This window comes from Sinocyclocheilus rhinocerous, unplaced genomic scaffold, assembly GCF_001515625.1.
Source record: "Sinocyclocheilus rhinocerous isolate Xijiao unplaced genomic scaffold, SAMN03320098_v1.1 scaffold1140, whole genome shotgun sequence".
Taxonomy (NCBI): domain Eukaryota; kingdom Metazoa; phylum Chordata; class Actinopteri; order Cypriniformes; family Cyprinidae; genus Sinocyclocheilus; species Sinocyclocheilus rhinocerous.
Window position 1 is genome coordinate 951,456 of NW_015652168.1, and position 14,658 is coordinate 966,113.

Sequence of the window (14,658 nt, forward strand, 5' to 3'; positions counted from 1 at the left end):
AAATCACCTTTAAAGTTGTCCAAATGAAGGTCTAGGCAATGCATATTACTAATCAAAAATGAAGTTTTTATTTATTTACGGTAGGAAATTTACAAAATATCTTCATGGTACATGATCTTTACTTAATATCCTAATGATTTTTGGCATAAAAGAAAAATCTTTTGACCCCCATACAATACAATGTATTTTTGGCTATTGCTACAAATATACCCCAGCGACTTAAGACTGGTTTTGTGGTCCAGGGTCACATATTGGCTGTTTATTAGTACTTTTAAAGCACATATCCTGCATGACCATGTTCTACATCCCTAATCCTACACAATACCTAAACTTAACAACTACCTTACTAACCATTAATAAGCAGCAAATTAGGAGTTTAAAATCATAGTTAATGGTTTATTAATAGTGAGAATTGGACCTTAAAATAAAGTGTGACCTAAACATTTTCCAATTGCCTTACTCAAAAACCCACTGACAAAGCCATTCTAATATGTGCATACTCAATTGGTATTTTTCACCTTGCATCTATTTAACCAAGCAACTACATTTCCGAAAGAAAGATGCTATCTGTCGATTCCTGCGCACAGCCAGATAAAAACAAGCTTTAAAAACAACTTTAACATTATTCTTTTGCTGCCATGTAAGGACCATCTAGTTTCAATTTAGTGCAGCCTGATTGTTAAACTACAGACAAAAACATTGAAAGTGTTTGTCCCAAAATCATATACAGACCATGGCCAAAAATAAACTGCTTGAGCATAACCTTTCACTTTACTCGTGACTAATCAGTATAGCACAATCAAAATCTAAATTAAGCCACATTCAAGCACCAAAATAACAATCGAAACACAATGCTGCCTGGGACAAATACAGTGAATCAGAAACACTCTTCATAAACATAAAACACTTTCCAACACCAACACAGCCGCCCATAACTAGATTTGTTATGCCCAATGGCTGTCAGTGGAGAGTGATTATATGAAGTGGGATGGAGAGCAAGAGGGGAAACGTGATTTTCAGTGGGTTTTAATTTGAGCATTACCCAAACGTTCGAGATACTTACAAGCTGCTCATCATTTAAAGTAGTTAAACTGCAGTTTAAAAAGTAGTTATCTAAACTACAAGCTACTAACATAAGTAGTTTATGACACTGAAGCTATTTAAGGGGGCAATATCTTATGACTTAAAATACAATCAACCAAATACTTTTTTTTTTTCAGCTATTAATTTTGAACAGCTTTGAACTTGCACTAAATAATATTTTATTTATAATGAGTCTCAAACCAAGTAAAAGAGCAGAATTTAATAAATGTTTCATGATTAAAAAAACAACAACAATTATAACGCCATGCAGGGACTACTGCTGTTTATTTTTGAAATGGGATCATTTACATGAACTGTCTCAAAACTCTTTCATTAGAATTAAATGGATTTTCCAATTCCACAGAAAGAGAGAACAGTTTAAGAAAGCATTTGGTTATTCATTCTGCTCGTGCAGTTTTTAAGATTTTTAAACCAGAGATTCAGTGTTTTGTTGTGGCACACTACTACTTGATTGTAAACTAGCTTGTTGCTGGAGCATTTTGAAAGCAGTACTCATAACTACTTTTAGCTAGTTACTCTACAGTATAGATTTCCATTCTGAGAATCCCTAAGGGGTAAAAACATCCATTATTAATCCAATATGTAAAACAAGGCGCAGAACTGGAACCCTTGAAGAACAAAATGACACGCTGCTCGTATTCAGACTGGAGTTAGTGACTCGGTCATGAGTGAAAACAATGGAGTTCATGCACCATTGAATATCAACTTATTGAGTTACAAATGACTCAAAATCACATAAGCAGGGTAACATGCAATGTAAGAAACCAAATCTGATCTCACGGCTGACTGGTAAAGACACATGGAAGGCAGAAATATGACTGATTCTCTCCCTAATAGCTGTATTTCATATCGCTGCAGCTTGGAAAGGGAAATTCACAATCCTGACTCCAGTGACATCAATCTCAAACAATCTCAGCCCTCCACTGTGACTGAGAGCTGGAAAAACTTGATGCGTCACCGTGTAAATCTCTTGCCTCTGAAAACGGCAGATGAGGGATCTTGTAACGTTTGAAGCTGTAAGATTTTGGTCGGTTTAAGGCTGATAAGAGATGCTTGAAGATAATTTACAGGCTGGGATTGCTTGCGTCACGGTACAGACAGCGTCAGTGGTTGACCGATGTGAGTTTAAGCCCGTGGCAATTCTAGTAATTTTCTTTAAAGAGGGGGCCCATGAGGGGCCAAAATATATTATCTGTAAACATGAGTCGACAATTCTGAAATGTGGGTTCAAAACCTCATGCTTTCAAGTGTTTTATGAAAGAAAACTTCTAAAAGCCATAAAACTTTATTTACCCCGAGGACATTTTGTTTTTAATCTGAACCGAGTCAGATTTAATGTTTAATGCACTTCATGATGTTTTATAACAATAAATGGAATATGTTTTCTTATTCTTTGCATTTTTATGTCGATATGGTACAAGATTATCCTATTTAATCAATGTGAAAAACGACAGGTCAAAAGTAATCTGATTATATTAGCTAAAATACATATATGTAAAAAGGATTGCGCTACTAACTAGGGCTGCACGATTAATCGAACGCGATTAATCGCGATTGTCATGCACAGTTTGTCAGTAAAGCCGGTTCTGTGATTAGTAGTAAATCTCCATCACCTGCTTTCAGGTGGAGCAGCATTTACTACACAGAGCCATAGTTCTCTGGCAAGATATGCAAAATCGCGTTCATAATCGCAGACGATATAATCGTAGGATTATGAAATTGACGAAATAGTTCGCGATAATGACAGCTGTTTGCGTATGTTCTCAGTGAACTGCGGTTCTGTGTAGTAAATGCTGCTCCATCTGAGAGCACGTGAAAATACCACATTTAATAACATGTTTTTACTCAAAACTCACTTCATAACGTAAGTCGAGTGTTTGAATTAAATCCTTCTGTGAGATGATGTGGCTTCTTAAACAGAATTATTAAGGCACACAATATTTCATTGTCTTCTAAGCAGTGATAAAGGCTATGTCGATTAGCATTTGATTATAGATATACTTTATTATGATGAAAATAATAATAATAAGAACTCAGATAAACCATATATTGCCGTAGTCGTGTGTTTATTAGTCACGTTGAATCAATGAAAGCAGTTAAATCTTCTGTTTATTCAGCTGCAGGATTTCTTCTTCGGGGCATATTTGGATTTTCAGCGCGAGAGCGCCCTCTGGCCTTCGGATAAAGATTTACTACTGATCACAGAACCGTGCTTCACTGAAAGATACGCATGACAATCGCAGCTTCTGCCTAATCGCGATTTATTGCCTTTGCGATTTAATTTCGATTAATTGTGCAGCCCTACTACTAACTACAATTTTTGTCATGTAATTTGTAATCAGTAATGGATTACAATTTGTAAGTTATCTACCCAGCTCTGTTATTCACTGATAACGCTGCTGGATTTGGGAAGTAACACAATATTATAATCTGCTAAACAGTTTATCAGCCAGTTTCAATAATATATTAATAAGCCATTCCAGCACATTAATCAGCCTGGCTGATTTATAAGGTTATTACCAGAAAGCCGCATCTTGTGAACTCAATAGAGCTGCTTAAAAATATAAGGTGCATTTCCATTACAGATTTGCGCAAAACTTTTGCGATATTTTATAAATGTCGATAAAACCTATTGCGAATTGACGGTGTTTCTATAAACTGATGTTATGCGACTAAAACTGAATTTTTTCCTCTCGCAATAAATTAATGGCAACGGATGTTGGTAGGTTTATGTACATCGCAGCCACTGCACTAGTCACTATCGAAGGAGACACAAAAAAAACTGTTTCCATTGTAGTTTTGCGAAATATTTATTTTTCAAATTGGCCGAAAAACCACCTCATAAGAGCATTAAAACTTTTTTGCCATATATGGGAGTTTTTGCGAATTTCATGTGTTTCCGTTAGCCGTATTTTCGATTCGCAATTTCAGTTTGCGCAATTTGAAGGATAATGGAAACGCAGCTATTATCTACTCCCACAAAGTAGTAAATCCCCAGGTCTGTAGGTACTTTAAGTTGCATAAGCAGGTTAACAGATGAAAGCATCATAATCTTTATGAAAGCCCTACGTTGGGCGCCACATGCAGTGCATAATTACTGCGGTTTTTAAGCATATTGTACCCAATGTGCAATATGTACCTAATTAATGATTACTATAAATTTGGTATAAATTTAAGGGTTGATGCACTTGACACTCTGTTGTCGGTTTACTGCACAAACCTCTAAGCAACAGCTCAAGCAGAGATGCTATACTTCACTGTCCCTGATGGGAAATCTGTCCTGATCTCAGCAGTGCTACACACTTTCACATCTTCCAGTGTCACACACATCAACACGAGCAATATCAGCACCAGACAGTTCAAGACATCAAGTTGAGTTAGTGTTCGCAATACATGCCAACTCCGCGAGCAATAGTTTGTGCCCCCTCCTCCTCAGACAGCAGAACTCATTTCAGATAATATGATGAGGCCTTGAGGAAGCGGAACTGATTGAACTAATCAGGAGTTTGATGAGGAGTTGACAAGTTGAAGCTACAGTGACAGACTGAATTAGATGCAAAACAGCTTGTAGACAGAGGATTTGTTATACAGCAGCCAGCTAGAACTGCAGCAAACACACATTTATCTGTCAAAAGTGTATAAGGGAATCCCATGTAGCCCGTCAAGAACATATCTGGGACAGGAAAAATATATTTAAAAAATAAATACAATAAAAGAATAAGAAAGTTGTTCAAAACTATAATTTGCCAAATGAAATGAAGCCTATTTTTTAAAACCATTGTGACATTTTCATGACAATTAAGCACATCTGACCTTGAAAACTCACTGCTGTAATGTTTTTTTTTTTTTGTCATTTCATTACTGTAATGAAAAAAAGAGAAACTTTATAAAATGAAAAGCTATAAAAGTATTTTTCTTTTAAGTTTAAATAATAAATTATAGTATTTAAACTTCTTGGTGGTATTTTTCTAATGCTGATTTTAACTCCAGTATCCAGTAAATATAATTTGTTTTTCTTTAGATTTTGGGTTAAAATGTGAACATGTTTTCATTGTTATCGTTATAAAACATGTTTGGGTCAGAAAAATATCCAAAAAATAATTTGCATATTTTGCATATTTTACTAAATAAAAGCCTATTTTTTAAAACCATGACGATTTTTCCATTGTGACATTTTCATGCCAATCAGGCACATTTGACTCCCAAATTCTCATTAATATAATGCAATTTTTTTTGTCATTTTTATTACTGTAATGCAAAATAAAAATGTTAGAAAATTTCATAGAAGTAATATTTTATTGTAATATGTTTTTTTGTTTTTATATACATATTTTTAAAAAAGTTTTATAACTTTTTTTTGTTGAAGTTTAATAAATTACAATATATTTATACATACTTGGAGGTATTTAAAAAACAAATACACAAATTATTATAGATTTTATTATTATTATTTTATATTTTGGGGTCAAAATGTTTGAAAATGTTTTCATTAAATTAAACCATATATTGATCTGTGAAAATAAACATTTTACATTGAAAAACATTCTGAAACTATCATGGCACTTTAGCTGGAGTGGTCATAATTCGTCATGTCACGAAGTTAAGGTTTCAATTACTGAAGTCAGTTAAACAGTGCTGTCCATTCAGCTAGCTCAGAGCACAGAGTCCTCGCCGCACACACCGATTTAATTGCCAGGCCCTTCAGCTTGACATTTCCTGTGGCCGAGCTCTAGCGATTGGTTGATGTGAGTCTGTCTCCATAGCGACAGCGGAGCTGCAGCTAGGGAGGATAGAGCCGGAGGAGCAGAGGGCTGCCAGCGAAGTGACAGACAGCTCTCTGAGTGTCAACATACCGATACAAACACACACACAGAACGCCCAAACCTGCCCGACAGCAATACACACTGTTATATTCACATCTGAGAACCAGCACAAGAGCCAAAACACAAGGGGTCAAAGGTCACAGGCACAGGCGACTGTTACCTTTTTGTTCGATACATGTGTAGCGAACCGAAAGACCCGTACTGAAAATTTTCGGTACGAATACGTTTACCGTTACACCCCTACTATTCACGATTAACTAGTTGCTTATTAGCTGTGTATTACTAGCATACTGGCGGATTATTAGTACTTATAAAGCACATATTAATGCCTTATTCTGCATTAACATATTCTAGATCCCTTAACCAGACCCAATACCTAAACTACAACAACTACCTTATTTACTATCAATAAGCAGCAAATTAGTGGTTTATTGAGGGAGAACTCAGAGTTTGTATCGAATGTGTGTTCCCTAATCTAAAGTGTTACCACTGATTCTTAAACCCAAGGCTGATTGTTTAATCAATGGTTGGAAAATGCACAGTATATACCGCCTACTGTTTTTTTGTTTTTGTTTAACAAAAAGTATGCTCTTAAAATTGCTCATAAGGTAATGACTACATTGTTATTACAACCTTATTATGTTACATGTTTATTTCAGTGAGTGGATAAAAGAGGATAAAAGTGAAATGAAATGGTTTTAAAAATGGTTTACACTAAAAATGGAAGGTCGGATGCAGTGCACTGTGGGACACTGTGCTTTCTTTGTATACTGCAAAAAATGTCACCAACAAAAAGAGTTTGAGATTCCAAACGAAGACAGATCTGCAGATGCCGCTTTGCATTGAGAATGGGACAAAATAACATATGCACAAAACATGCGGTTTGCTTAAGCCAGAACCATCAGATAGAATTCATGAGTCCATGTTGAATTGGCATCAGAATTAAAACAAATTCACTTACAGTTGCTGTCCTATAGCCTTATTGTTGCAAAGAAACTTATGAGGTTTTGGAAACAAACTAAATTTCCATCTGTTAAACGGAGGCTGAAAGAAACTGTAAAGTTATGACATTTAGAACTAAATCTGTTACTCTTTGTTAAACAAATTGGATCACTTTGATAAGATTTGGCTTGTCCTTCTCCATTATCTTGATAGCGTAGGTTGAGTAAGTACATGGCGTTGACCGCCCATTGTTGTGGCATTACTTAGGTCTCTAGGGTGAGGAGGGTGGTATGGGATTAGTTTGTTCTGTTTTCTTTATAATCAAATTTGTTGTTGATTATTTTCAACATACAATTTGATGGCGCCAAACGATTTGATGTCCATTCTGTAGAAGCAATGTCTGAAGCGTCAGTGCGTGAGGAGCGTGTTAGTCCGAGCTGTCAGCGGTGAAGTGCATGATGGGAAGGCAGAGGGACAGCACTTCCTGTGGGAACACTGACTACACAGGTACTCACCAAAACTAGACAGCAACGAGCCACTGTCTGCCCAGCGCACACATCCAGACAGGCCTATCCCAGTCAACGAGTGCGACAACATTCAGAGCGCAATGATTCAAGTTGATTCTTTTATTGCAGAAATGCTTAAACAAAGCCCATATATTGTTCACATTTTCAAAAATAAACACAAATAGTCCTCTGAACTCCAACAGAGTGAGTTTTGAAGCTATTTAAAAAGCGTCTGATTACCTGCAGCGTCCCACCGAGCAGAGAGCGATGGGGTCTCCCACCACGGCCACCAGGGACTGCGCTCGAGTGATGGCGGTGTTCAGCAGCTTGTAGTTGGACAGGAAGCCGTAGTCCAGGTCTTCAGTGGAGTCCTCCACCAGCTGCTCCTTCCTCTTGATGGCCGTCTGCTTGTGTTTGCAGGTGTGACGGGTGCGAACGGTGCTCAAGAACAGCACCCGGAACTGCTTACCTACGGACAAGAGCAGATCCGTGTAATTAGCATGTTGCTGATGGCTGATCCGATACAAAATCAACATAACTTCCTGCCTTAAAAAAGTAATTAAAAAAATAATAATGTACACCAGAGGTTCCCAAACTTTTTATGTCAGCTGAACCCATTCAATATAACATACTTACTCAAAGAATCACCTGATATTTTAAGTTATATTTCAATAATTTAATGACACATGGCCAATAATTGTCACATGAAATGCAAGAAAATAGATTAAATACTTCATCTTTATTTAGTGGGTGTTTTGTTTTGACTCTGTAACTGGACTTTAAAATGGACTCAAAGCTTTTTAGTTGTGATAGTGTGTCAGGTTAGCAGTTTAGGAACCCAAAAATAAAATAGAAAAAACAATGAAAACAAATAAATAAAATTTAAAAAAGAATAAAAAAATAAAATATATCTTTTTTTTAATAATGTACACTAGGGCTATACATTTTTTTTAAAATTTCGAATATTCGTCGAATTTCAAATAAAAATCCACATTCGAATGCAAAAATGTTACATTCGAATTTGCTGTTGCACTTGCGTCTCACACAAAAGAGCTGCATGTTTAGAAAGCCATGTCAAATTAATGCAAGTTCAACTTCGAAAAAACATATCGCGAGACTTTATGGCGGGGTTTTTTCCCCATCCCACTGCAACTCGTGTTTTTAAATGAAAAATGCACTCTGTGTGATTGGCTTTCGGCCCTTTGTATTAAACTATGCATACATACATGATGCTGTTTTGTTTATAGTTTTTTAAGCAACTTAATTATAATTGGTTTATAAACATTATTTTAAACATTATGCACTTTTTTCACAGATAGTCATGTTATCTTATGCTTTGAAGAAACGTGCATTAGTAATATTTTGCTCGATGCGCCCTCTTGTGGCCTCAGGAGAGAATCCAAAAGCTTTTCTTCACCCTAACAGAAATTATGCATTTTAAATTTGAATATAATTCGAATTTTGATAATATTTAAGTACAAAATTCGAATTTAGTTTTTCAGCCATTTTGACAGCCCTAATGTACACCAGAGGTTCCCAGACTTTTTTTGTCAGCTAAACCCATTCAATATAAAAATATTTACCCAAAGAATCACCTGATATGTATAGGTTAAATTTTAATAATTTAATGACACATGGCCAATAATGGTCACATGAACTCCAATAAAATTGATTAAGTACTTCTTTATTTAGTGAGTGTTTTGTTTTGACTTGTAGCTGGACTTTAAAATAGACTCAAACCTTTTTAGTTGTGATAGTGTGTCAGGTTAGTTTAGGAATAAAATAAAATAAAATAAAGCAAAACAAAATAGGAAAGAAAAGAAAAAAGAAAAGAAAATGTATTTATTATTGGGTTTCTAAAACACCTGTATGCATTTAAATAAAGTTGAATAAAAAATTAACAACACAGAAATATATTAATCTTGTAAATTGCAACAATGCTGTAAAATAAACAACATTTGATCATTGTAACAATTATACGCTATAAGTTACAGTAGTAACATTCATGTCTTAAATCTTTCACTTTTAAATGTTCAAACCCTCAAGCTCTAAACGCATCAAATCCTTGAGCTTTTATTTTGGTGTAACACTGCTGAATTATGTGACGATGCGATGAGAAAACCTGTCAAATCTGATTTCATGTTGACCCTGGAAATCTTGAAAGCCATGAAGATGCAACAGAGGTATTCGGAGGAAATGAATGTCACTATAATAAGAGAAGATCTCTTATAACAACCTATGAATTATGACTTTTCTTCTTTGGTGCCCAGCTCAGATTGGCAGCCAGATGAGCATGAATCAGGTAATGATGACTTCAAATGGATCTCCGTGCCAAACAAGCAGCTGAGTTACAGGAATTTCTTCATCCATTAAAATGCTGATTTCAACACAACAGGCCGAACCAAACGCCATCAATTATGCACAAACCAATCTGGCTTTTCAAATGAAACCTGCAGGACACCAGCTCTTTTCTCAGACACCAAACACACATTTGGCAGGCAAAATTGCTGTCTGGTAAGCTTGCTCTCTCTGCCACCCTTCTGGGCTGACACATGGGGTCTGGTCTCAAACCTAGTGATCTTCCTCTGGGGGCAGCGAAAATTGGTCAAATGTTAGGTACCTTAATTATGCTGAAGATACCTCACTAAGACAAAATTGTGAGGTAGCATCATAAGTTTCCTGCTGTGGAAAGGTAATCTTTGTCATTGGTTGGTGAAAAATCCAAGATGATAAACTATTAGAGCTGCATTAATCATATTTTTTAATCATTAATCATATTTTAATCATGATCACAATTTCTGCTCTTTTGCCCGCTGGATAATTAATCCTCAAATATTTTTTTTTTCTGACATTTTTGTTATCTTGCACTGTCATCACGTCTCCATGAGGTTTCCAGATGTCAAGTGTTTAAATCCCCCAATCATATATTTTGTCTTAAATGGATACATTTTCTGCCCAGTTTTTTTAGTGACCTCCATTGCAATATTCTACTCAAATTAAGTAATTAAGTAAACATGCAAAATGTGCAGTGTTGGGGTGCCTCCAGGACCAGGGTTGGGACCACTGACCTTTACCATTTGCTGAGACTAAATCTGTGAATTAAATCGCTTCTAAATCGCTTTACAATCATTTGGGGGATGTCACACCACCACCACCAGTGTCCAGCATCCACAATTTGCATGATAACATGATTTTCCCCAAGAAACTACACAACTTGAGCAATTTCTACATATTAAAATACACTGTAGATCTGGCATCTTTCACTCACCCTGGACATTGAGCACTCTCTCCACGCTGACCTCTGGCATCCTCTTTTTGCGGAGCTCGGCTCGGATTCGGAAGACCTGGTCGGCGTAGGGCGAGACAACGCCGATACTTCCTTCGTCCAGCTTCCCCCAGGCCACAGGCCACTTCTTCCTCATCTCCTCCACCCGCTCAACTATCTCAAACACCTGCAGAGGGTCAACAGTGCATTCCCAACGGATTCTCAATGATGATGGTCCAATACATTCACACACCCATTCAATCAGAAATAAGGCCTGTTTACACCAATTCCAGCATAAATACATAATGTATCGGAAGAACAAACAACAACAAAAGCACACTTTCTTGTCAATGTTGGGGTTACCTCAGCGTTGTTGTAGTAAGCCGTGCTGTTCTTCTCTTGCACATCTTCTCCGCGGGCAGTGAAGAAGGTCAGAGGGTAGAAGTCTTTATGGGGCGGCTGCTTCCCGCTGGCCATCAGTTTGCCCTCGTAGAAGAGCTCAGACGTATAGCTGCGGTCAGCCAGAACACACGGTTAGCACTTCCAGCCTTAAAAAGGTCATTTAGCTCCTCATTAAACTATCAAGAGCTACAACTCTAAAGATTAAAATCTAAACACTAGGAGATTTCAGATGTTGCCGAATGTATTCATCATCATTGCAATGGGTTTGTTAACAGCTTTTGCATATATATTCTAACACATTCCGCATCAGTGGAACTGAATATTACTCACTCAAATGTTCCACAGCACAAAATATGTAGATTGTATGCAAAATGATTCAATAAAACCCGACATCATGTAAATTTCTGTGTTGAAGACACTCATATCCATTTTAATTAACAATTTGACATCCAAGCTCTCCAATCAAGGACGTTTTAGTCATTTTTCTGACTTCTCAAGTGTTGAAAGCGCTGGGAGATATCAGGAAGGGGGGTGGGGGGGCTATCAGTGAATGCTTGAACGCATCCAAAACAGACTGGCACTCAATTTACAAAGCCCCGGCGCTGGTGTCAGTGTGGCTCCCGCAGCTCAGAGAGGTGTCCCATCTTTGGCTGCCATCTTTCTTCTGTTTTGTCAGATTTCAATCTCAAAACCCATGACTGGGAGTCCAAACAGGGATTTACAGCAAATGTGTTACTGTTGGCATCAACTGTACCATCTGTGTGTGTGTGGCTATAAGCCTCAATTTTTGCATGCAGTGCCTTGTCGGTCCCTGAGGAAAATCTTCTCATATTACATTTAAAACGTGGATCGAAACTGCTCCCAGGAGGATTATGTTTTATGTTCAGATAGATTTACATAAAGTAATTTAAGAATATACAGCGGGGTTCAAATCTGGGTCCACATTGAAAATCTGTAATTCGGTATCTATTTAAACAGGGAAATATAGCTTAGGACTTGTTAAACCAATAAAAATTATGCAAAATAAATAAAGAATATTAGTAACATTGTACAATACGGTGTCATTTGTTAACACTACACCACTACATTAGATAACATTAACTAAAATAAAGCATTTATTAATCTTAAAGTTAATTTCAATATTTACCAATAAACTACTAAAAATCAAAAGTTTTATCTGTTAATATTATTTAATGGACCTCAGCTAACATTATCTAATAATGAACAGATGTATTTGGTAAGACTTTAGTATAGGGACCAATTCTGACTATTAACTGGTTGCTTATTAGGATGCCTATTATTAACATATTGGCTGTTTATTAGTATTTATAAAGCACATATCATGCATGACCATATTCTACATCCCTAATCCTACCCAATACCTAAACTTAACAACTACATTACTAACTATTAATAAGCAGCAACTTAGGAGTTTATTGAGGAAAAAGTCATAGTTTAAGGTTTGTTAAAAGCGAGAAATGGACCTTAAAATAAAGTGTGACCATGTATTTTTATAAACTAACGCTAAAAAAAGACTAATATATACCATAACAAATGTAATTCATTAACCACCACTAACTTATATGACCATATTGTAAAGCGTTACTGAAATATTATTCTGCACTATTTCTAGGTCATTAATCAAATGAGCACATGTTTTAATTGAAGCTCAAAATGCTGTCAAATGTAGTTGGAGTACATGACCATCAGGTTTGATAATCTTCCTGGAGTTCATGAAGCTCGAGTGCTGCTGTCATTAAAGCAAAGACGATCCCATTTTTCATTTTTACTAGCGGACTTTCAGATTGCATGGCATTTTATTATTATATTTTAGGCATTTTAATCATCTTTCCTATCAGAGAAGGCGCATTTTTTCCCCATGTTGCCCGGTATTTGTCATTTTAATGAATATTCTGCCATAAATAAATGTCAAACTTACTCAATTTCACAAGGGAAATTAAACTAGGAAATTCTCCTTTAGATTTGTCATGTTTCTGATGTTTTATTATAATACCCAGCTGGATATGATAATAAAACATCAAAAAGAACACAAGAAATATACCATTTAGATATCAATTTCACTGGCAACCAATTTTACAATCTACAGATAAAACACAGATTAGCAATCGACAGTAACACAATACCAAGAAATGCTATGCTCCAACTGGTGAAACAGGGTAGAATGTGTTTTAAAGAGGGGAATATACTATTTCTGCTGTTATGAAATCTTGGTATTAATTTGGTACCACCAGCTGAACGAATTTAATGAATTCTGGGTCATATCGTTACGAGTAATTTCATTCGTTGTTTGAGGGGAACCTCTCTATGTTGGCATTTGCACCGTAACAGATGAATGTGCAGAAAAACTGTTTAATCAAATGTACGGCCTTGGATAACAACCAAAAATGGGAAGCATTTTCTTCATTTTTAGTTAATGAGTCAACTTATTTTGCTCTCCTAATTATGGTTGGTTGCCTTTTATTATTTGGATTTAGTGTGCTTTCTACCTGCAGTCTGTGACCGGTTACATGCTCGTAGTTGAGAACCTCTGATTTATGTCACATATATCTACATAAAAACCAAGCCAAAAGTGAAATGGAGAAAGACTGAAGCAGAAACAGAGAGAGAAGCAGACAGGAAGAAAGAGACAATGATGTGTTTGTGAGAGACTGCGAATGAGAGGGAGAATCTGTTGGCAGACACGTGCGTAATTACGTCTGCAGCAACGCAGCCCTAATGCTTTGTGTGTTTGCATGTCTGTCTCTCCTCAGGAAGAGTGGTGTGAAAAAGTTCACACCTACTTGATGATTGCCTCATGGGAGCGGTAGTTTTCGCACAGCAGGATCCTGCAGGGGTACTCGGATGGGTAATGCTCGTACAGCCGGTCCAGCAGAGACACGTGCAGATTCCTCTCCCGCGCAAACTCACTGTACACAAACGGACTGAGCTGGAAGACAGGAAAGTTCAGAGTCACTCTCAAATGCTTTATATTGGACACAAAAAAAAATCAATGGCCTTTGGGTTCGCTAACAGATACCGATAAAAGGCTTTTCGTGTGATCTAGAGCAATGATGCATTTAAAATGGCCTTACATTTTTAAAGCAGTGTTATTTTTTAGTATTACTTGTATACTATTATAGTATTTATTAATGCTCCGAAATTAGCTTATTTTTATATTTGCATTTTTTTTATTTAAAGGGGTCATAGGATGCCCATTTTCCACAAGTTGATATGATTCTTGCCTCAATCGCTTAGGAGTCATTCTTGTTTACAACTGCTTCAGCGGTGAAACAATGGCGGACTGATGACAGCTCACTCAGGGCGGGTAGTCTACATTTTAATTTTAGTTTAGCATTTATATGATTTTGTCTATTGTATTAGTTTTTTTTTTTTAATTGTAAAATTCAGTTTACATTTTAATTTTAGTTTTAATAATTTTATTATTTGCTTTAGTCCTTTTTTATTAGTTTTTAAAAAAAAGATTTTATATAGCTTGAATGAATTTCATTTAAGTTTTCATTTAGTTTTAGTAATTTTGTTATCTGCTTCTGTCTTTTTCATTAGTTTAAGTTTATATATATATATATATATATATATATATATATATATATATATT

At 36.1% G+C, this 14,658-nt stretch overlaps 1 protein-coding gene across 1 annotated transcript in view; it reads right to left on the reverse strand.

The window, feature by feature from the left end:
• The window catches only part of LOC107713962 (probable helicase with zinc finger domain), a 64,128-nt gene that overhangs the window by 19,977 nt on the left and 29,493 nt on the right, over positions 1-14,658 (reverse strand). The window contains 4 exon segments of the mRNA XM_016519635.1: positions 7,616-7,844; positions 10,644-10,827; positions 11,004-11,151; positions 13,844-14,129. Of these exon segments, the coding sequence (XP_016375121.1) occupies positions 7,616-7,844; positions 10,644-10,827; positions 11,004-11,151; positions 13,844-14,129 (847 nt within the window).